The sequence below is a fragment of the Loxodonta africana genome, chromosome 4 (genome assembly GCF_030014295.1).
Source record: "Loxodonta africana isolate mLoxAfr1 chromosome 4, mLoxAfr1.hap2, whole genome shotgun sequence".
NCBI classification, from domain to species: domain Eukaryota; kingdom Metazoa; phylum Chordata; class Mammalia; order Proboscidea; family Elephantidae; genus Loxodonta; species Loxodonta africana.
The window spans coordinates 111048684-111073176 of NC_087345.1; the positions used below are offsets into that span (position 1 = coordinate 111048684).

The 24493-nt window shown below is 39.9% G+C and overlaps 2 protein-coding genes across 10 annotated transcripts in view; one reads left to right on the top strand and one right to left on the bottom strand.

The window, feature by feature from the left end:
• The window catches only part of PPFIBP1 (PPFIA binding protein 1), a 211604-nt gene that overhangs the window by 101158 nt on the left and 85953 nt on the right, over nt 1-24493 (bottom strand). For 7 of the 9 annotated variants that reach the window (XM_023555025.2, XM_010595565.3, XM_010595540.3 and 4 more), the window contains one exon: nt 22601-22632. The exons of 1 other annotated variant lie outside the window; for it this stretch is intronic. In XM_023555025.2, the coding sequence (XP_023410793.1) occupies nt 22601-22632 (32 nt within the window). Of the gene's footprint in view, nt 1-15627; nt 16449-22600; nt 22633-24493 lie in introns of those variants that run through there. One more of the 9 variants, XM_010595569.3, reaches the window with a different exon arrangement.
• C4H12orf71 (chromosome 4 C12orf71 homolog) lies at nt 1959-3763 on the top strand. Its single transcript, XM_064283216.1, has 2 exons — nt 1959-2674; nt 3665-3763. Exons 1-2 carry the CDS (start codon nt 2024-2026, stop codon nt 3761-3763), a joined length of 750 nt encoding a protein of 249 aa, XP_064139286.1. The 5' UTR covers nt 1959-2023.

Below are 24493 nucleotides of genomic sequence, written 5' to 3' on the forward strand. Positions count from 1 at the left end.
TTTCTTCTTTCATATACATTTGTTCATTCTGGTTTTTTCCCCCCTAAAGTACTGTAGAAGTAACATCAACACACATCACCCTTAGGATGCCATGCTGAAGAGTGACTTTTCACCTCTAATAACAGATCAGGGCATTTTTGTTCCTCATTAATGATACCACTTGTGTTAATGTCTTACTTAGGACTTGGTTTGATTAACTTCTCTTGGATGGCAGTTATTTAATCTAAATAGTATGAAGTGGCTCATTCTCACCCCCGCCCTTTTTTTTTTTTTTTAGAGAGATCAGCCATAATAAATCTTCTCAAGGTTTTCAAAATAATATGTTGTGACTTTTCAGTGTTTTAGGTGTGAAGCCACTAATAATGATTATTTCAGTGTATTTGGAATGGCCCAGAAGAGTGTCTGAAAAATGAATACCCTCATCCAAGTACAGGGGCATCCCCAAACTGATTTACAGGATAAAATCCAAGTTACTTAACAAGAGTAGAAGGTCTTCCATGATCTCACTGAGCCCACTTACCTAATGGTGAGCCACTACCTGCCCATGATCGGTCTCCGACACACCAGGCTGTTCTCATTTGGATATCCTTGTCTGAAAGACCCTCTCCCGTCTTCACCTGGCTAACTTCTACTCCTTCATAAATACTCAGGTCAGGAGTACTCCAATAGGCCTTTCTCCATACCCCTGTCTGAACCCCAAACCTGGCTGCATCAGGCTCTCCTTTTGAACTCCTATAATATTATTTTAAGTGCTGCTACTGCACTTAACACTCTGTCCATCTCTCCAAAGAGGGCCTAAAACTCTCTAAAGACAAGAACCATCTTAGACACCCACGTGACAAAAGGGAAGTAACCACCATTGCATTTGTCCCTCTGCCCTCAAGAAGGATCTTCTTCAGCCCCAGAAGCAAAGGGTACAGAATATTATGAAAGGGGGTCCTATGGCTTTCTACTCCTTTTTTCTTTCTTAGTCCTCATTTCTGGCAATAGCTTGGTTCCTTTTGTTGCCAGGGTAACCAACAGTCCTAGAACACAAACTTCTGACAGTTGGACTTATAGCCACTGAGTCTTGGGATCTGCTCCAGAGTTGGCAGCACCTCTTTCATGTGGGCAGCTACCCGAGCAGGGCATGACAGAGTCTGAACCGTCTGTGAGCATACGTGTGAGTGTGTGTGTGTGTGCGCCCGCGCACGCACACGCGTACTTGTTCTTCCACCCCCACTTCCTAGGGCATCACAGAAAAAGCTGGACTTATAAAATACCAGCAAATGGTGGGAGGATAGGCATTTCAATAGCCATGATTTTCTGGAAAGTGATGTATTAATCCCACTTACAGGAATATGATGAGAGACACTGTCAAATATTTATGGACAAGGAGGTTTACTGTAGAGCTATTTGTTAAAACAACAACTGAATGGTCAATAAGAAAGTGGTTATAAATTACAGAATAGCCATACTTAGGCCTGTGCCACAAAATAATCTGAATTTCAACAATTAATGTGACACATACATCTATATATATGTATATGTCAATGTATGTGTATGTGTGTATAAATAAACAAAAAGAAAAGAATATAAGGAAATCCACCAAAATGTTTTAATAGTGGTTATCATTATCTCCAGATGGTGGGATCCTAGCATAGTTATTTTCATCTTTACATTTTTCTATACTTTTAAAATTTTATAAAATTATTTCTTTTATGATAGAAGAGATGACAATGGTTCTTTCAACTATAGGAAGTAAGAGGATGAGAGGCATCAAGTAGACAGGCTTACTGGAGAGGATTATTAATAGAGAGCTATACAAAGAAAACAGATTTTTAAAGGGAAATGGCTACCGCTTCTACCCTTCATTGAAAATTGCAAAAATAGGATTAAGTTCTCTCCAAACAGAAAAAGGAACAGATGTTATTGCTTGAACATGACTCTCCTTTTCTTCTCTTCCACCTCACCTTTTTTTTTTCTTTTAAAGCTACCTCAGATGCGAGAGACCTAGGCTGTAAGATTTGAGCCCTTGAACTCCATGGCATACTCATCCTCCCACAGCGACAATACTGACACAGAGGACTGCAGTTCAGAATCTAATCTGAGCCTCTCTGTGGGCTATTTCCCCTGTGAGGACACCTACTATGAGGACACAACCCCCCATGAAGACACGCCCTCTGAGAGTCCTTCATTTCAACTCCTCCCTCCTATCCAAGGAATGTGGAGGACTGAAAGTACACTGAGACCCATGGGGAGACGAGACCAAATTCAGGATGACCCAGAGCAGTTTTGCAAACTAAGCATCACCCTGGCCTGGGATGTTGATGTGGGCTCTAACAATTCAGACTCAATAGCTAATTGGGATTTAAATGGACACAACCAGTGGATGGACAAGTATCCAGAAAAGAAGACAGAACTGACTCTCAGCAAACTGGACGGTCTCGTGCAAAAGCTTGAGAAATTTCTGGAAAATGAGAAAGACGATGAAGACAGTGATTCTATTTTCCATGAATCTACTCAGGAGGAAGATTTCCAGCTATCCAGCAGTTCCCCTCCAGATATGGCTCAGATCAGTCATCAAAAACATAGTTCTTGTCAAGACTTGCCCAACTTGAAATCATCAGAAAATAAAGACGTCACCCAGTTTCCACAGATTCCTCTCAGGCTTCAGGAACAGGCAGTCATTGAGGTGAGCAGTAAGGGTTACGTAAAAAAAGAGAGCAGGGATAGGCCTGGTGGGGGACCAGGTTGGAACTCATGGAGCATTATTACCTGTTTTTTTTTATGAAGCAGGACCGGGCCCCCTGGGTCTCTGACATGGCTAGTCATGGTGGAAGGATAACAGCAAGGAAAAGAGTCAGGGTGGAGGTGAAGGGAAAATAATGAGGAGTACTGAGGGAGAGAGAAGGGTAGGAAAGCAATGAAATAGGCTAACAATTATGACCCAAAGCCCTCAATTATCACTTTTAAAAATGATAAGATGTATATTTTTAAGTATTAATGAATATTTAACTTTGCACTTGTAGTTGGATATTTTTGGTAAAAGGATTTGAGTTCCAAGAATGGGTAAAAATTGACAACCTTGTTGTCCAAGTGACATGTATCTAACCCATCATTCCTTTTCTTGGTAGATAAGCCAGGCAACTGGCAGCCAAAAGACAAGCACTACAGAAACTTCCTCAAATTCATCAGCTCAGCCAGAGGAGGAGGCCAGTGCTTCTAACATACAAACCCTATCCTGTCTAAACCTTGGGTGGGTCTTCCGCTGGCTGAGGCAGCAAGTCTTCTCCTCACTACTGCGGAGAGAGCACCCCGGGAAGGCCACCAAGAGCCTCCATCGGGTGGCACCAAAGAAAAGACTCTCTCACAGAAGCAAGAGAATCCAACCTCAAGAATCCCTTGATTTAGGACATCCAGATTTTTTAACTTTTTTATAGCCCCTGTTCTATGGTCACCATAGGTTTATTTTTTCCCCATAAACAAAACAAATATTCTTGTTAGCCATGTCTTCCTCTTCCTGTTCACTATTTTAACTGAGGCTGAAAGTATGTATAAGAACTAGAAGACTAAAATGTATTCTCATGAAATTTTAAATAGTAGTATTCTTCCTAATCTTTTTATCGTATTTCACTCTATTTTATGTATTTTAACCTCTTTTATCATTAAATCTAATTTTCAGAAGGCAGCCAAGTATAGCCCATTAGACTCCCCATGCAGCAATATGGTTTTGGTTAAACTTCTGGAAGCAAGTGAACTTCTGAGGCTCATCTCGTACTGAGACACTTAGGAAGTTCATTTCAATTGGCCGTGTTTTGAGAGTTAGTTTGAACTACAGTTTTGATGATCCTAGGGAACCAGACTGGTTCTAGTATGTGCTGCCTTGGCTATAAGGTGGCCCACTTCAGAGAAATGTGAAATTGGGAATGCTACTTAGCCTCTCAAAGCCTAACTTTCCTTACCCATAAGATGGGAAAAATAATAATTCATACCTCATAGGCTTGTTGTGAGAATGCGATAATACAAGCACACGTTAAACCTCGTTGTTGCTGTTATTTGTTCTCCTGAGGCTCTTCCCAGAAGCCTTGATCCAAGGCTTAATCAAGATATTTCAAGAGCCACCTCTCATTCAAATATTTCCCATACAGGAGCATAATAGGCCCTGTTATGTAGTAAGATTTCTGACATATTTTTGCTTATTTTTCAGTTTTGTATAAACTTTGCTTGACAAGTGTAGACCTGTGTCTAAGATTCAAGCAATGTACACTGCAAGCCTTTACAATAAAGTGGACTTTAAATACTCTTTGGAGTTAAGTGTCATGCTGCATCTCAGAAAGTGAAACAAAGTGTTTAAAAATAGGAAATATTTCAGTACCCTCCTCATTCACTGTAATGACAAATATCCTTTGAAGGTATTAGCTGCATTCCAAATTATAACAAGGTCTTCTGCTTTGTGCCACACACATGGGACAGGGGTTGGGGTTGGAGGGGGCCCACTGCATGTCAAAAGGACTGAGCAAACTGGACGTGGACACTGAAAGATATTGGCTTAGCTGTAACCGCCAGTCTCTCATAGAATTATTGTGATTGCCAGGTACTATCTACATGCTAAACTAACCAACCGATAATTTTTGGGTTCTGTTATTTCATGACCAAAAACTTATATAATCCTTGAAACTCATCAAGCCCCTGCTTGAACTAGCCAGGTATTAATGTAAAAGTTAATATTCTAGAATCAATAACAACAACATAATATAAGCCACAATACAGTGCAAGCATTTATCAAGCAAATATGCACAGGGTGGGAACCCTGGTGGCATAATGGTTAAGTGCTACGGCTGCTAACCAAAAGGTCAGCAGTTTGAATCCTCCAGGCGTTCCTTAGAAACTCTACGGGGCAGTTCTACTCTGTCCTATAGGGCCGCTATGAGTCGGAATCAACTTGACAGCAGTGGGTTTGGTTTTGGTTTTGGTTTATGTGGGGGGTATACAGCTCTCTCCAAATTCAGGATTGGAATAGGGTAATACAAATATAGACCATTCCCAGGTCATGACAGTTCCTTACTCAGCAGGATCCCAATTAGAGCGAAAAGCGTGTGACTGTACCATACCAGCAAAACGGGCAAAATCATTTTTCCACGCTTAAAGAATATAATGTGAAGATTCACGGCTCCAGGATTACTTGGCCACAAGAATAATATCTAAAAGTCTCTTATAAAACAACAGAGAGGAAAAATGAAACAAACTATAAATGAATTCCTAGAGACAGCTTGCTAAGATTCTTACCCCGATATTAAAGGATAGTTTTGTTTAGGTATGAAGGATAGTCACTGCTTCAAAAATTTAAGTCTTTTCATTATGAATTGCAAGTGGGAGAATTTATATGGCATGCAAGGCAATCTCTAATTTCAGGATGGATGGGTGGGTTTTATATTACATTGCCTAGAGTCAATCTTTTCCTGCTATCCCCTAATACCCCAACAAATAGAACAACGCTCTGCTTTCAGAAGTGAAATAAGATTCTCATCAGATAACACTCACTGAGTGAGCCAGTGGTGAGCAGAGTGGGTACAAAAGCCGGAAGATAAATTCCCAAAAGGATTATTAGCCTAGATCAAGAGGTCCCTTGCTGAACACTTCCCGTTTACTATCCTGCCTTTCAAAGGCATTCTGTGTTTTTGGTGCTCATTCAATTCCAATATAATATGCTTTATATACGACAACTTTCAAGGCATTTTTAAACGGTAAGGCAAACATCAAATATCTTTTCATACTGTGGTTGTTAAATGAAAATATCATCTCATTCAATTCCAATATAATATGCTTTATATATGACAACTTTCAAGGCATTTTTAAACGGTAAGGCAAACATCAAATATCTTTTCATAATGTGGTTGTTAAATGAAAATTTCATCTCATTATTACCGAATTCTCACAGTCTAGAAGGAAATCAGAAAGGGAATTTATTTTGTTTTTTCTCACTCTGTCAATACTTATTTTTTTAAGTACAAATCTCTAAAATAAAGAACTGTGGCTCTAAAAAAAGAAATTCCCTGTACACCCACTCTCAAAGAAAAAGAAAACATCTTGGATATTCTAATGGTTAATGTATGCTTGGGGAGCTGTTTATGCATTTCACTTTCATCAACCCAGCCGCCATCTGCCCTTGAGGCCTAAATTATCCCCAAGACAGGGATGAAAAGGAAGATTTTTCTTCAGTAAATGACTTCAAAAATTCAGTTAGTACCATATTGCAACCACCAACATCATAATTGACTCATATAAGGACCCCAAAGAATGGTAAAACCATTGGGTACGTAATTACGTAATATGATATCCACATGGTCTCCGAGAATTACTCCACAGACTATATATTAATTATCAAGGGGACTGAGTACCTTTTCAGTTGGCGAACACCAACATAACCAAGTGATTAAACTTAGCATAACCAATAATGGGACAAACCAACATCATGTACCCCCTGAAGAAAAGTGGTATATTCTTGCTAATAATGTTTAACTCGAATCTAATCATAAGGAAACAGATGAATCCAGATTGTAGGATATTCTGCTAGACAACTAGCCTGGCCTTTTCGAATGAAATACAAAAACAAAAGAAGAAGAAGAAGAAAGGCAGGGAGATAACAGAGTTTAAAAAGGAGACAAAAGAAACATGATAATGCAACTTACGATGCTTAACTAAGTCCTTGATCAAATCCACAAACCAAAACTATGGTAAAGAGCGTTTTCAGAACAATTGTGAAAATCCAAATATGAGCTGTATATTAGATAATAGTATTGAATATTCATTAAATGTAATAACAGTATTATGGCTGGCTATGTAAGCAAATGTCCTTTGTCTTAGGAAATTTAGGCTGAAGTGTTTAAAGGTGTGAAGTGTCATAATATCAGCAACTTACGTTCAAATGGTCTAGGAAAATACACAGAGAATGAGAGAAAAAACAAAAACGGGAAAAATATTAGGAAAAATTCCAGTAAGTAGGGATCTCTGTTATTAAAATAAAGTTTTATATTTGATATACATTTTTTTATGTGGTAATATCTTAGAGATGTACATATTTGAAGTTAAAAAAATTTTTTTCATTACTGTACTTTAGATAAAGTTTTACAGAACTAGCTTCTCATTAGACAGTAAGTACACATATTGTTTTGTGACATTGGTTACCAACCCCACAACATGTTAATACTCTCCCTTCTCAACCTTGGGTTCCCTATTACCAGCTTTTCTGTCCCCTCCTGCTTCTAGTCCTTGCCCCTAGGCTGGTGTGCACCTGTAGTCTCATTTTCTTTTGTGGGCCTGTCTAATCTTTGGCTGAAGGGTGAACCTCAGAAGTGACTTCATTACTGATCTAAAAGAGTGTACAGGGGCCATCTCGGGGTTTCTCCAGTGTCTGTCAGGCCAGTAAGTCTGGTCTATTTTTTGTGAGTTAGAATTTTGTTCTACATTTTTCTCTTACTCTTTTGGGACCCTCTATTGTGATCCCTGTCACAGTAGTCAGTGGTGGTAGCTGGGTACCATCTAATTGTACTGAACTCAGTCTGGTGGAGGCTGTGGTAGATGTGGTCCATTAGTCCTTTGGACTAATCTTTCCCTTGTGTCTTTAGTTTTCTTCATTTTCCGATATTCCCAATGGGGTAAGACCAGCGGAGTATCTTAAATGCCTGCTCAGAAGCTTTTAAGACCCCAGACGTAAAGCCTTAAAATTTCTACTGTAAACAAAATTAAAGTATTAATTTATCAAGTGATATGACTGGGTAATTCTTTAATTTGGATTCATTCATTCATCCTGGCTCCAGCCGCTGGATTGAACAACAGCCGCAGTAATTGTCAGCCTCATGGGTTAGAAATATTCAGTCCACAAGTTCCTCTAGCTACAAAAAGGCAAGCTGGTCCAGCTGAAAGCAGATTAGCAACTAAGGATTTCTGAAAAACATTTATGACTTCAGGAGTTTATTAAGCATTTGTTGAGATTAAATACAATATTTTTTGCCCGATGGGTAGCTACGGCCTTTGCCTTTTCAAATTACCAAAAATTTCAAGGCCTAACTCCTGTATGGAGGTGAGACGAGATGGAAGAGGGGGACAGGAGCTGGCTGAATGGACATGGGGAATACAGAGAGGAGAGGAGGAATGTGCTGTCTCATTAGGAGAAGAGCAGCTAGGAGCATATAGCAAGGTGTATATGACCTTTTGTATGAGACACTGACTTGATTTAGAAACTTTCACTTAAAGCAAAATAAATAGATAAATAGCACTTAATATTTATAAGGCCCTCTCCCCCCACCAGAAAAAAAAAATTTCAAGGCCTAGATACCTCACATTTACCTTCAAATAAACTTCTGGTACATTTTTCTGTTTGTCACAAATCGGGGACAGCCTGAAACTTATAATACTAATAATTCCTGCAAATTGCTTTGATATTTTCTTTTACTTTGAGTGGTGCTAGATTGTTCTGCATCTTCCAACGTAAGAAGTGCAGGCATAAAGTAACCATATGCCCAATTGTCCACACTGGGGAACTTTTGAGAGTGAAAGAGAGTGCCACTAATAATTATGTTGTGTCATCAGGAAAAAACAGGACCATTCTGGGAAAACCCAGTCATTTGGCCACCACAAAGATGGCAGGGTTTTGTGGGAAGGTTTTAAAACATACACACTTCAGTTTTCAGAGATACTATAGCTTTTATAAACATTTTTTGGCTCATACCTCTTACATGATTCTTTACAGCTCTATGTCCTCTCTTAAACAAATTCATGTATTAAAATATACTGAATGCTTTGCAGGTAATTCAGAAAGTTCAGAGATGCTCAGTTCTTGAATAAGACTCCATGGCTTCAAATCCCAGGTCCATTACTCATTTGATGTGGTTCCTGGGGAAGTTCCTTCACCTCTCTGGGCTTTCCATTTCCTCATGTATAAACTGCAATAATAATAGTACTAACCTCAAAGGGTTGTCATGCAGATTTAGGAAAATAAATCTTCCTGTGAAGTACCTAGAAAACCACCTGGCACATAAAAATTAACCAAACCAGTTGCTGCTGAATCAATTCTGACTCATGGTGACCCCATGTGTGTCAGAGTAGAACTGTGCTCCATAGGGTTTTCAATGGCTGATTTTTTAAATAATTTTTATTGTGCTTTAAGTGAAAGTTTACAAATCAAGTCAGTCTCTCACATAAAAACTTCTATACACCTTACTACATACTCCCATTTACTCTCCCCCCTCCCAATGAGTCTGTCTGCTCCCTCCTTCCAGTCTCTCCTTTTGTGACCATTTTGCCAGTTTCTAACCCCCTCTACCCTCCCATTTTCTCTCCAGACAGGAGATGCCAACATAGTCTCAAGTGTTCACCTGATGCAAGTAGCTCACTCCTCATCAGCATCTCTCTCCAACCCATTGTCCAGTCCAATCCATGTCTGCTGAGTTGGCTTTGGGAATGGTTCCTGTCCTAGGCCAACAGAAGGTTTGGGGACCATGACCGCCGGGATTCTTCTAGTTTTAGTCAGACCATTAAGTCTGGCCTTTTTATGAGAATTTGGGGTCAATGGCTAATTTTTAGGGAAGTACATCGTCAGGCTGCTGGGTGGATTCAAACCACCAATTTCAGGTTAGTAGTCGAATGCAAACTGTTTGCACCACCCAGGGACCCTCCTGGCACACAGCAACCACTTAAAAGTTTAGCTACTCTTAGGTGCTCTCATGTACTTCCTTTGTTTAAAAATCTGCTGTGGCGTACAACAACAGATACATACACCAATGGAACAGAATTGAGAATCCAGACATAAACCCATCCATATATGAGGAGCTGATATTTGACAAAGGCCCCAAAACAGTTAAATGGGGAAAAGACAGTCTCTTTAACAAATGGTGCTGGCATAACTGGATACCCATCTGCAAAAAAATGAAACAAGACCCATACCTCACACCATGCACAAAAACTAACTCAAAATGGATCAGAGAGCTAAATATAAAATGATAAAAATCATGGGAAAAAAAATAAGGACAACACTAAGAGCCCTAATACATGGCACAAACAGTATACGAAACATTACTAACAATGCAGAAGAGAAACTAGATAACTGGGAGCTCCTAAAAATCAAACACCTATGCTCATCCAGAAACTTCACCAAAAGAGTAAAAAGATTACCTACAGACTGGGAAAAAGATTTTACTACGACATTTTTGATCAGCATCTGATCTCTAAAATCTACACGGTACTGCAAAAACTTAACTACAAAAAGACAAATAACCCAACTAAAAAATGGACAAAGGATATGAACAGGCACTTCACTAAAGAAGACATTCAGGTATCTAACAGATACATGAGGAAATGCTCGCGATCCTTAGCCATTAGAGAAATGCAAATCAAAACTACAATGAGATTCCATCTCACTCCAACAAGGCTGGCATTAATAAAAAAAACACAAAATAATAAATGTTGGAGAGGTTGTGGAGAGACTGGAACGCTTATACACTGCTGATGGGAATCTAAAATGGTACAACCACTTTGGAAATCGATTTGGTGCTTCCTTAAAAAACCGGAAATAGAACTACCATCCAGCAATCCCACTCCTTAGAATATATCCTAGAGAAATAAGAGCCTTTACACGAACAGATATATGCACACCCATGTTCACTGCAGCACTGTTTATAATAGCAAAAAGATGGAAGCAACCAAGATGCCCATCAAGAGATGAACAGATATATAAATTATGGTATATTTGCACAATGGAATATTACGCATCGATAATGAACAATGATGAATCCGTGAAACATTTCATAACATGGAGGAATCTGGGAGGCATTCTGCTAAGTGAAATCAGTCAGCTGCAAAAGGATAAATATTGTATGAGACCACTATTACAAGAACTCAAAAAATAGTTTAAACAGAGAAGAAAATATTCTTTGATGGTTACGAGAGTGGGGTGGGAAGGAGGAAGAGGGGTTTTCACTAATTGGATAGTAGATAAGAACTATTTTAGGTAAAGGGAAAGACAACACACAATATAGGAGAGGTCAGCACAACTGGAATAGGCCAAAACCAAAGAAGTTTCCTGAATAAACTGAACGCTTTGAAGGTCAGCATAGCAGGGGCAGGGGTTTGGGGACCATGGTTTCAGGGGACATCTAAGTCAATCAGCATAATAAAATCTATTAAGAAAACATTCTGCATCCCACTTTGGAGAGCTGCATCTGGGGTCTTAAGTGCTAGCAAGTGGCCATCTAAGATGCATTAATTGGTCTCAACCCACCTGGTGCAAAGGAGAATGAAGAACACCAAAGATAAAGGGTAATTATGAGCCCAAGAGACAGAAAGGGCCACGTAAATCAGAGACTACAGCAGCCCGAGACCAGAAGAACTAGATGATGCCCAGCTACAACCGATGACTGCCCTGACAGGGAACACAACAGAGAACCAACCCCTAAGGGAACAGGAGAGCTGTGGGATACAGACCTCAAATTCTCATAAAAAGACCAGACTTAATGGTCTGACTGAGACTAGAAGGACCCCCGAGGTCATGGTTTCCAGACCTTGTTAGCCCAAGACAGGAACCATTCCCAAAGCCAACTCTTCAGACAGGGATTAGGCTGGACTATGGGATAGAAATTGATACTGGTGAAGAGTGAGCTTCCTAGATCAAGTAGACACATGAGACTATGTGGGCAGCTTCTGTTTGGAGAGGAGAGAAGAGGGCAGAGGGGGTCAGGAGCTGGCCAAATGGACATGAAAATAGAGGGTGGAGAGAAGCAGTGTGCTGTCTCATTAGGGGGAGAGCAACTAGGAGTATATAGCAAGCTATATATGAATTTTTGTATGAGAGACTGACTTGATTTGTAAACTTTCACTTAAAGCACAATAAACATTAAAAAAAAAAAATCTCCTGTGGCTCCTCGTGACTACAGAAAAAACTCCAAGCAAACGGCCAACTAAGTCTTGCTGTAATTGGATCCTGATATATTTTTTCTGTCTTATTTTATAATATCCCCCCCACCTCGTGCCTCATGGTTCAGAACTCTTGCACTGCTTATTCCCTGCCCTTGATCCCTGTCCTTTCCTGTCTTAGTGCCTCTGCTTACATTGTTTCCTCTCCTTGGAATTGCCCTAGCCATGCTTTTTCTTCAGTCTGCCCTGCTACCCACCCCACCCAACCAAAAAAAACCAAACCCATTGCTGTTGAGTCGATTCCAATTCATAGTGACCCTATAGGACACAGTAGAACTGCCCCATAGGGTTTCCAAGGAGTACCTGGTAGATTCGAACTGCTGACCTTTTGGTTAGTAGCCAAACACTTAACCACTGTGCCACCAGTGCTCCACCTACCCTCAAATCTACCCTTGCAAACCCAGGTTAAATTTCAGCTCCTCTGTAGAACTGGGCAGGCTGGAATTAATCTCACCCTCCTTTGTGCTACCTTAGCTCTTCATTTTTACCTCTAGCAAGCGTACATTTTATTGTTGTTTTTTTTTTTTTTTTTTTGTAGAAATGTGCATCCAAGTCTTTCTCTCCTATTAGACAAGTGCCCCTGTGTGTTCTGTTTATCTCTGCATATTCTAAAGGCCCTGGCTCAGTTTCCTGTACCTAGTAGCTCCACGATAAATATTTGGTGAAATGAATGGTTAAACTGCAGGAAATAATTTAAACAGATAATATCTGAGATTGAATTTCATTTCCTCTCATATAAAATTTAACTAGCTACTACTTTAATTAAGTTGAGTCCCTGGATGTTTATACTGGGAGATATGGGGAGAGAGGGTTGCATAGTGTAGATGTTTCCTAAGTGAAAAAGTTCCTTTTTGTATGATAAAGCCAGTTAACAATAGAATGTCTGCATTTTTCTACTTGTCTGAGTACAACCCGATATTCTATCCCCTCTTTTCAATTTTAAAAGATTTTTTAAGGCCTTCACATTTATTTCCAAATCTTCCAAATCATAGATTTATCCATTCACTCAGTCAAATAAATTTACTGAACATTAACATGCTAGAAGCTGAGCACAAAGGTACGAGCTAGAAGAGCTGGCTCATATTTGTGGAGGAGACAAACATCTCACCTGGCACAGCACAGAGGCTGTCCTTTTGAGCTAGGTCTAAAAGGAATGGCTAGGACACACCAGGTGGAGAAGGAGCAGACAACACTGGCAGAGGGAACAGCCTCTGCAAAGACCAGAAGTCCTAAGAGGTTTACTTGGGAAACAGGAAAAAGTCCAGGTTAGCTTGAGCACAGAGTATATCTTGGTGCAAAACTAAAAGGCAAAAGTCTGAAAAGGAGGGATGAAGTCAGATTACTAAGGAGTTTTGAACTTTATCCTGTGGGGAGAATGGAGTTTCAGAAGCTAGAGGGTGAAATGATCAAATCTGTGTTCTAGGGAGCAGTTTCCAGCAACAGCAGTGCGGGAGTGGGACTGAAGTGAAGTTACTAGCAGGAATATTGTTCTTGTCGTTATTGGGTACCCATGAGTTGATTCTAACTCACAGCAACACCATGTGACAGAGTAGAACTGCCCCCATAGGGTTTTCTTAGCTGTAATCTTTATAAAAGCAGATTACCAGGTTTTTCTCCTACAGAGTTGCTGGGCGGGTATAAACCACCAACCTTTCAGTTAGCAGTCGAGTGCTTAACCATTGTACCACCAAGGCTCCTTAGTAGGAAAACTGGGGTGGGAAGGGGAGGGCAGGGGCAGGGACTGCCAACCAGGCAGGCTCCATGGTAAGATGAAAGAAGGAGTCTGATGCAGTTCTGGCCCCTAAGGAATTTTCTCAGAATGGTTGGCACTACTCTCAGACCCAGCTACAATACCCTCCACGCTACATTAGTTCAAAGCCACTAACATTTCTGACATAATTAGCTGGCATTTACATGCGTTAATTTAATGAACAACAGTGGACAGGAAATTATAGAAGCCAAAACGATGCACTGGACTTGTAAGGTGCCCTTAAGTTGGACATCATTAGGCAAATTTCTCCTCATGTTTTCTTTCATTTGTTTACTTAGCATTCATTCATTTGCTAAGGTCCCACTATATGATGGCCATTATTATACTATATGCCAGGGACATGAGGATATACAACACATTGTTCCTGCCTTCTAAATGTTCAAAGCTTGGCAGCGGGACTGTCATTTATTCAAGAGGAATTACTAATTGGGTAATGTCTTAGTTATTTAGTGCTGCTATAACAGAAATACCACAAGTGGACAGCTTTAACAAACAGAAATTTATTCTCTCACAGTCTAGGAGGCTAGAAGTCTGAATTTAGGATACCCAACTCCAGGGGAAGGCTTTCCCTCTCTGTTGGCTCTGGGGAAAGGTCCTTGTTATCAATCTACCCCAGGAGAGGAGCTTCTCAGGACAGGGACCCTAGTGGTATGAGGCTTCCAAGTCTCTCTGTTCACTTTTCTCCTTTATATCTCAAAAGAGATTGACTTAAGACACAACCTAATCTTGTAGATTGAGTCCTGCCTTATTAACATAACTGCCGCTATTCCTGCCTCATTAACATCACAGAGGTAGGATTTATAACACATAGGAAAATCACATCAGATGACAAAATCGTAAGCAATCACACAATACTGGGAATCATGGCCTAGCCAAGTGGACAGATATTTTGGTGGGGACACAATTCAATCCATGACAGGCAAGTTCTCCTTGACTGTCTTCATCTTACATGAGGCTGTTTAATAATGTATTCTGGACATCAATCTGGCTACACCAGCTTGTGACCATTCTTACCTTAAATGACTGGTTTTCTACATGAATGCGGGGTTGGACTGAGGAAAGTTCCTGCCACCATAATCAAGATTACTTTGCTTTATATAATACCAGGAAAAGAGTGCAAAGGACCAGCCATAAGAGAATGATTTTTCAGCTCTATCTCCCGAGGATTCAGCAGAGCCACAAAGGAAGGAAACAAAAATCGCCTTCTGAAACCTACAACACTTTCAGTAGAATCAGTATTTTCTGTCCCTCTTAGAATCACTCAGAGACTGTCTTACAAAGTGCTTGATGTTTTGTTGGCTAAAGAGAGCATGAGACAGAAGCAGTCAACAGGTTGGGGGTGAAATGGGCCAACACAAATGGAGTTTTTCAAAGTGTCACTGTTTTCTCTCGTGAGAAGTGTTATGATTGAAGGCTTGCTACTCCTTGAAGGCCACCTGTTTCTTGCCTGATAATTGGTTTTTAACCATCCTCACAATACAGGTGATGGAATGGTTAAGAGTTTGGCTGTTACCTGAAACGTCGGCAGTTTGAATCCGCCCAGTGGCTCCATGGTAGACAGACCTGCTGATCTGCTTCCCATAAAGATTACAGCCTAGAAAACCTTATAGGGAAGTTCTACACTGTTATATGGGGTTGTTATGAGTTGGAATCAGCTTGAAGGCACCTAACAACGGCAACAACACAGGAGGCTCAGTAAAAAGCCTCTGAAAGGGTCAGATCTCAGGCAAGATCTATTTAGGTCGTAAAGAACCAAAGAGCCCACTTTTCTAGGCAAATAATGCATTCTCTAATTTCTAAAAATTTGTAAAACAACAACAACAACAAAGACAATCTAAATCCCATCAAATCATCCAAAACTTCTGAGAATGCCTCAGAATCCATGGATTCCCTTTGTAAAAGCTGACCTCCTCAATCGGGAAAGAACTCCCGGGTACCAATGAACTGGAAGCCAGCTTCCCTGCTCCAGAAGTTCCAGGCATTAGAAGTGGAAGTCCTGTGCTTTAACAGAGAGTTCCATCCTGTATCTTCTCAAGTCTCTCCCAAGGTTGAGATAATGCTTATTTGTTGACCAAAACAGTTATCCAACCGCAGTTCTGCCGAAAATCTTCCAAGCAAGATGACCGGCCAAGGAAAGGGGGAGGAATAAACATAAGAAAAGCTAAATTCAAAATAAATATAGTACAGAACACCCAGAATAGCCCAGAAAAAGAGCTGATGACCTTTTTTCTAATATCTCTTAATATCACAGTATCAAATGGCCTAAGTATCTAGAACCAAGCACCTAACTACTACTACAAAGGTAAAGGAGTATAGTAAAAAACACACGAAGAAAAGCTGATGGTACAATGACAACTTGTGTTTTGAAATACAAACTAAAACACAGAAGAGAAATATAGTTACCCTGTGCTGTTCCTGGCAGTCAGATATTGGCAAGGCCTTATGCCTCAGTTCAAATTAATAGTCACAGGGAGCTGTCTAAGGCTATTTCAAGCTCTAAAAGCTATCATAATTTCTGCAGAGATTACACATTTTATCTTCTGCCTAAAGACTAAATGGATGCTGCTACAGTGGCTGCAAACTGCTACACCCCCAATTTAAGTCTCTTGGCTATAGAAGCTCTGGGCTGTGATTTGATCAGGAGACGACAGCATTATGGTAGGCCAGGAACACAGAACACACCATGGGGGCCCAACCTCATTCTTTGATAATACTGCACGGAGCCTGGAGCTACTGCTAAATAATGGATCTAAGAACTGCAATGAACTCCCTTCTCCTACTCCTCACTCCAGAAGCAATGGGGGAAAAAAGGAAAAAAAAAAAAAACAGTTGCCATTGAGTCAATTCCAACTCATGGTAACGGCATGTGTGTCAGGGTAGAATTGTGATCCACAGTGTTTTCAATGGCTGACGTTTCAGAAGCAGACCACCAGGCCTTCCTTCTGAGGCACCTCTGGGTGGATCTGAACCTCCAACCTTTTGGTTAGCAGCCAAGCATAAGAGGCCTGGCTAATTAAAACTCTGATGCCAGAACCCACGTTCTCCAAAAATGCCATACTGTATTAAACCACTGTGCATGGACTCAGAGATTCTCTAAGTGGGAGTCAAAATTCCCCTGGACCCTCTTTTCTCTTCTTAAAAAACTGTTGAAACTACATATTTAAGAGTCATCATAGATGCTCAGGCCTCCTAATTAAAATGTATAAATGCATGACAACTTGAGATAAAACCACCACCTGAGCAGTTACAGAGCCAGCTTGCTCACTCACGTTCTCTCTTTCACACACACACAAAGCTTATTTTGATCATTTATTTGCTAAATGTGTATGACATTTTTTTCTTTCTACAGTTACATTCTAGCATACCTGTCTTATTTGGTTAAAAAAAAAAAAAGTCAGTCCCTGACTGCCCATTTCTTAAGATGTAAGGAGAAAACCAAAACAACTAAGAATAAAAAGACTGCTATGGCTTTGGCAAAATGAGCAAATTGCTTCTAAAAAAAAAAAAACCTGCCGTCGAGTTGATTCCGACTCACAGTGACCCTAAAGGACAGAGTAACCTTCTGGTTAGCAGCTTTTGCTCTTAACCACTACGCCACCAGCATTTCTTTAAAAAAAAAAAAAAAAAAAACAGCATTTCTCGTATCACTAAAATTCCATTCACATAAAAGAAGTATATGCTAGAAGAAAAAGTTCTAAAAGCCCAACTAAATCTCTATTTGATTGTAAAGGCAAGCTTAGATATTTGGTAAGGAAGGGAGAGACTGCTAAAGAGGAAAGAAAAAAAAAAGTTGAAAGGAAAACCTTGTGTGAGTTTCATGAAAAGAAATGCATTTTCACATTGTCAAGTTATAATGAACCCATTAAACTCAAGACAAACCACACATGGGACACGTGATCCCAAACAGGACTGCCATTTCCAAGCAGCATTTTTATAACGTGTAGCACGAATTGTCTAAAATAATGTTTTGTTCACAAAAGACAGTCAAGAGATAGAAAACTTCATTCACTACATAATAATTAAATTGATAAAAATTAGAAGAGGGTACAGAGAAAAGGGCACAAAGGGGCAGAGCTGTGGTAGATACTTTTCTTTGCAGATGACATTATCTCAAACCAAAAACCAAACTCACTGCCATCGAGCTGATTTCAATTCATAGTTGGCCCTATAGGACAGAGTAGAGCTGCCCCACAGGGTTTCCAAAGAGCTCCTGGGGGATTGGAGCTGCCGACCTTTGGTCATAAGCTCTTAACCACTATGCCACCAGGGTTTACATCATCTCAGAGGCTACAAATTGCCTGCTTACAAACCTCTATGCTACAAGGGTAGAGAAATCATAGAGGCAGGCCCAAGTAATCACCTGCACAATTCCACAGCCTTCCCTGGCCTAATGAAACCAGATGAGGGGAACTACCTCACTCTTGTGCCTGGGTCCATTTAGCCTCAAGGGTGGTATAGCCAGACAGCTTTTACCACTACCATCCATGAACTCAAGAATGATTAGCTTCGAGGAGAGACCAGGGTATGCCTGCACTCCCAGGAGAATGATATTTCATCTATTTGCCAGCCGCAGGAATACCTAAGTGACCGAATGTAGGAATATTCCCAAGTTTGCAAGTTTACTTTAATTCTTGTCTATATGTTCTCCCGCTACCAGCTTCATGAAGACACCTCTGGGTATAAGAGGATGGAGGTTAGAACATAAAGATAATTCTTAAGTGACCGCACTATTTAGTATTTTATTTTAATCCAGTATTTTATTTAAATGTTCGTTCTTAATTTTTCTCTTTTAAATATATTCTTCAACATCTGGAATAAAAAACAAGCTCAGATTTTATTTGGGACTCCTCCCAACTGTATGACTACAGTGTGGGGACTGAGAATTTAAATAGAGATATGAGATAAGGCCAAATGCAGCTTCCATAACCCTAGCCATGCCGTGTGTTTATACATAATGTCTTGCTATATCTATTTATGCAGTTTATATACAAATACACACACCCTTTCATGAACAGAGCATGCCTAACAGAGCTGGTTAAAGTAAATATCAGTGTGGAAATGAATTTATATATATTCACATAGTCTGACGTCAGTCACAACAGTCTGGTTATTTTTCATCTGCTGTGGACTTTAACTCTTTTGTGAATTTACGTCGTATCTCACTACTCCTTTCCCCACTATCACAAGTATCAAAATCTGCTGTGGATATTAACTATTTTGTGGATTTACGTCATATCTCACTACTCCTTTCCCCACTATCACAAGTATCAAAATCTGCTGTCACAAGAACCTTTCACCTGGGAGGGGCTTATGAAAGAATCTGGCACCTACAAAGATGCAAATACACCCAACACTAGGTATTACATTTAAGAGATTCACAAAATCTTCCTCTGTTCCAAAGCCCCAAATCTAAACGAACTTCCTGTTTTGCAGATGAGAAAACTGAGGCCCAGGAAGCTTAAATGACATACTTGGAGTTCCACAGTTAGTTATTAGAGGTTTCAGAACTAGAATTTCAGGCTCTTGTGTTCTCTTTGACTCAACTCACTCTGAAAGGTTCCTTGTAAGAATACTAAATCATTCATCTGTTCAATCATAATCTTGCTGAGGGCAAAATCCAACTTAATCTACACTATATGCCCCAAGAGCCAGTCCCAAGAACTCAGGAATAGAGGTGGAAAGATGCCGCTGACCACAGCCAGCTGGAATGTACACCCTACACGGGCTGTAGTCTGCAGTGACTCACCCCTGTGGCCTTTCACCAAAGCACCCTGGTAAGTAAGGACACTTGTTTGCAAAATGCCTGGCAAGAGTTACAAGTGTAATGTATAAAATTAAGGTTTTTGGAGGGGGGAAATGACCCAACTTTTCCAGTAATCTCAGCTCTCCTTTAACTAAGCAAGTAAACAGACAACCAAGAGTGTCTTCATGACTCACCCTGGGAAGGGCATTCTGGGGACACGTGGACACATTTCCCTTCACCCTTCATCTAAGTTTCAGTTGAAGGTGAGGCGAGTAGGAAAATATGTCTGTTAGTGCTTGCCATACTTAAAAAACTAAGTCTTATTTTTAAAAATGAGCTGAATACACCCACAAAGTGTCAGATATGACAAGGTAATATTAGTAATAATAAGAATCAGAAAAACGATCAGAATAAGAGTAATGGCTATTATTTGTAGTGCCAGGGCTAGGTGCCCAGAAGCATACTACAGATGCTATTGCAGTAAGCTGTCACAGCAAACCTCTAAGGTGGGCATTCTAATATCCCCATTTTACAGATAAGGAGGCTGCAACCCACAGAAGTAACATGAGAAGTGGTGGAGCTGTGATCTGAATGCAGAATGGTCACTCAGCAAAGCCCTGTCCCGTTATTTGTTTGAAAAAATATATTTTTTCCTAGATGCATGATTTTATTAAGATTCATATTTCAGGGACTGGTTGGTTTTCAAAGCTTCATTGAAACAAAATGCAGATTTAAATAAATTTGTTCAGAAAATGCCTTGAGGGTTCCTCCTGAGCTCTGGTCTACCTGTTTGGATCCATTTTTATTTCTCTATTCATCTCTCTGGAGTCCCAGGGTGGCGCAAAAGGTTACTTATTCATCTACTAACCAAAAGGTTGGCAGTTGGAACCCACCCAGAAGCACCACGGAAAAAAGGCTTGGCAATCTGCTTCTGATAAAGGGCACAGACTTGAAAGCCCTATGGAGCTCGGTTCTACTCTGACACACATGGGGTCACCATGAGTTGGACTCAACTCAGCAACAACTGGTTTTTTATTTTATTCCTCTCTCTCACCTCTTCAGATCTCCTAAGTTGTCTTCCCTTGGGCTGTCACTTTTCTAGGATCTTGATGTGGCTGGTGAGATATCCTGACTGTTTCTTGGGGAGTTCAGATACATTTCTCTCCTGGATCTATTTTTTCTTCCCCTTTGTAATCCCATCCCGTACCATGCAACTACTACCCTTCTCTGCTCGAAGAACAAGCCTTATCACATCACACACCTATAATCCCATGCAACTACAACCCTTCTCTGCTCGAAGAACAAGCCTTATCACATCACAAACCTATCAGAGAGGGAATCTACCTGGCCACACCACAAGAGAAATCTATGAAAACATCTTGATCTGTTCCTGACAAACATGCGCTGCTGGAGACAAATCACCTGGCTACCTAAAATAGACTTCTCTGCTTTTCAAAGAAGTTTAGGGCAACATCATTCCACAAGGCCGCTGAATCTGAGTTCCTGAGAAGTCCCCAAACGAAATACAATCATCGCCAAAAGATATGTAAGAAATATTCATAGCAGTATTATTTGTATGCCCCTAAACTGAAAACTACCTAAATGCCCAGCAACTATAGAATAGATACACAATTGAGTACTATTACAGCAAGGAGAACGAATAAAATGAGCTATATGCAATAACACAGATGAATTTCACAAGCAAAGTAAGCTAGGGACAAAAGAATATATACTGTATGATCCTATTTACATAAATTTCCAAAACAGGCAAAACTAATCACTGGCGTTAAAAGTCAGGATATTGGTTGCCCCTGGGAACATGACGGTAAGAGGGTTCTGGGGTGCTAAGAATGTTCTGTTTCTTAATCTAGGGGCTGGTTACACAGGTGTGTTTGCTTTGTGACAATTATTTCATCAAGCTGCCCGCTTATGATTTGTACACTTTCCTCTGTGTATAAGATACTTCAGTAAAAAAGCTGACAGAAAGAGCCCCTGGAGGGCATCTGATCTGCTCCCCTTAGTTGGCATTACCGTAACTGTTTTCTGTAGAGTTTAACTCAGGACACACAGGAAATATGTGGAAAAGCTGAGACTGGATGTTAGATCTCTTAAGTCCCCACCCAGGAACCAAAGCTAAATCTCAAATGTGGGAGGATGTTTCTCCAACTTCCGTCCTTGATGTGACTACAGCCAAGGTTTCAGAAGGATTAGGGTCGTGTTCCTATTAAAAACACAACTCAAAAGGCTCAGCTCTCCTACTGACAGTCATTCCAGAAAGACCATTTAAACACTCTTTAAGTAATACAGCAAACCAGAAAAAGTCACATAGTGCTGGGCTCACAGCCCAGCAGAACCTTAGGTTCTGCCACCTACTAGCTGCATGACCATCAGCACATTCCTTAGCTCTCTGAACCTCAGTATCTTCATCTAAATCAGTGGAATATTAACTCCTACTTTGGAAGGCTGCCAAGAGAATAATATATAGGTAATGGTGTCGGAGCACTGCCTGGCATGTGGCAAGTATTCAGAAAAAGTTTTTGTTGAATGAATATTGAATTGGTCAAATGTTTATCATGTAGTAGTGGTTTAATAAATAGTTACTGTTACTATTGGGCAAGAGGAGTAGAGGAAGGGAATTAACAATCACCTCATTTTTTCTAAGGTCAACACCTGGGAAGTCTATAAGGTCATTAATGGGTCACCCAACAACTTCACTGGTTTAGATCAGAGATTGAAACGGGCTATGGGATAAACAGCAATAAACAACTTAAGAGGAACTGTGCTTTTTATTTGCTACCAGGTCTGTGTTTCCCTTCTCAGTGCCAAAAAAGATTTGCTGACTGCCCCTGCATGTCTAAATATTGGTGCCACCTATGTTACTCCTATTACTTTTAGAATTAAACATAAAGAAGGAGGTGGATAATAAACTCTCATAGACTTAATGAGTAGAGTGACTATAGTCAAGTACCTTTACTACTGGGGAAAAAATTTATATACCGAGCATTCAGAATGATAATTACAGGCTTTAGAGATGTTAGAAATGAACCATCACGAGGGATGAACTTACTTACATTTAAAAAAAAAAAAAAAAAAAGGCTTATAATGATTTTTTTCAGCTCTTCAAATCTCGTACGTACTTAGCAAATTGATCCATCCAAGTTCTTTTGTGCTGAAAAGAAACAAATATAAAAATGACAAATTAAACTCATTTCAAATTATAGCATACCAGGAAAAAAAAAAAAACCTCAAGATGATAAATTATTAAGCAAAGAATATCAAACTAGATAACACGTGCGATTAAAAATAAGAAGACATGTAGTAGAATCAATAGATTCAACCGACTTCTATTCATTATTCCATCTTCCCCTCCCCTTCCCTTCTCCCCATCCAACACTCCCTCCTTGCCTCCTTCCCTCTCTTTCTTCTTTTCTTCCTCAGTATTATAGATTGAATTATATCCCCCCCCAAAATATGTGTTGTAAATCCTAATCCCTATACCTGTGGTTATAATCCCATTTGGAAATGGGTTTTGTTATGTTAAAAGGCCATATGTGTAGTGTGGGTTTTAAGCCAATCACCTCTGAGATACAACAACATCAGATTAGGCACAGAGAAGCAAGCAGAGATGGGGGAAGATAGATGCTACCTGACACGAAGATCATCAAGGAGCCAAGAACAGAAGCTGAAAAGAGACAAGGACCTTCCCCCAAAGCTGACAGGGAGAGGAGGGCCTTTCCCCTAGAGCCAGTGTCCTAAAATCAGACTTTTAGCCTCTTAAACTGTGAGAAAATAAAATCTGTTTGTTAAATCCACCTACTCATGGTATTTGTGTTATAGCAGCACTAGATAACTAAGACACTCAGTTACTGGACAATCTCACATATTCCTAAAGCCTGATTATCTGCTTGCTGAAACCACCACCATTAATTTTTATAGCACCAAGTATCTGGTACATCGTAGGTATTCTATAATATTTATTGAATAAATGAATGAAATACATTTTTATAATATTTAGTTATTGAGGTTAAAAAAACAGGAAAATACTTGCCACTTATTATTTTCTTGTCCAACAAGAAAAATATGTAGGCAAAATGTAGAAACATATACACTGATTTTAGATCTGCATTTCCAAATCCCGTATTTCTTTTAAATAACTCATACTTATGGGGAAAAAAATCAATAATTGCCATTAATATGTGGACATACGTATACCCACCATGGAACATATTTTGGTAGTGAAGAAATATTTAGAAATAAAGTTCCTTTAGAGATGCTTATTCTTCAAGTACCTTTTAACTGCCTTCATCCAAATGAAAAAGGCGGTTTGTCCAAGTTAAACACTAGAGATATCGCCACACATGCAGTTTTCAAATCAGGGCCAGTCTTAGACAAAATTATGAAGTAGGAGTTGGGCTGTTTCCTTCTTTTTTCTGTTCTTTTGAGGATTCAGGAAACCCTGGTAGCATAGTGGCTAAGAGCTACAACTGCTAACCAAAAGGTCAGCAATTTGAATCCACCAGGCACTCCTGGGAAACTCTATGGGGCAGTTCTACTCCATCCTATAGGGTTGATATGAGTCGGAATCGACTCGACGGCAACGGGTTTGGTTTGTTTTTTTGGTTTTGAGGATTCAGTGACCCCAGATGTTTAATCAATTAGGGAAGCAACAGAAACAGCTCGAAGGTTCCAATAACTTAATGAATACCCTTTTGGGGACTCATTCCTTAAAAAAAAAAAAAAAAGCTTCAGAAGAGACAAGTGCTTAACGTTAAAATAAAATGCATTACAGACAATGGAATTTTAGTTATTAATGGGGGGTGAGGGTTGTCTTGAAGGAATTTCAAGGAATTAAGTCACATCAGGTAAGTATCTGTCCATCTGCCTTCTCCAAAAGTTGGCTTCATATATGCTACACATATACATTACAATTCCAGGTAAATTTTAAGCACTGATGACACATAGGCAAGCCCTGCTTTAAGACTAGGGTGTGCTCCAAAGGTAAACAGTCACGCTAATCAGCGGGCAAGAGC

Bases quoted from the DNA above. Each gene is read 5' to 3' on its own strand.
- C4H12orf71 (XM_064283216.1), top strand. From the start codon at position 2,024: ATGGCATACTCATCCTCCCACAGCGACAATACTGACACAGAGGACTGC. The intron at 2,675-3,664 runs GTGAGCAGTAAG...TCTAATTTTCAG, and splicing joins AGGAACAGGCAGTCATTGAG to AAGGCAGCCAAGTATAGCCC.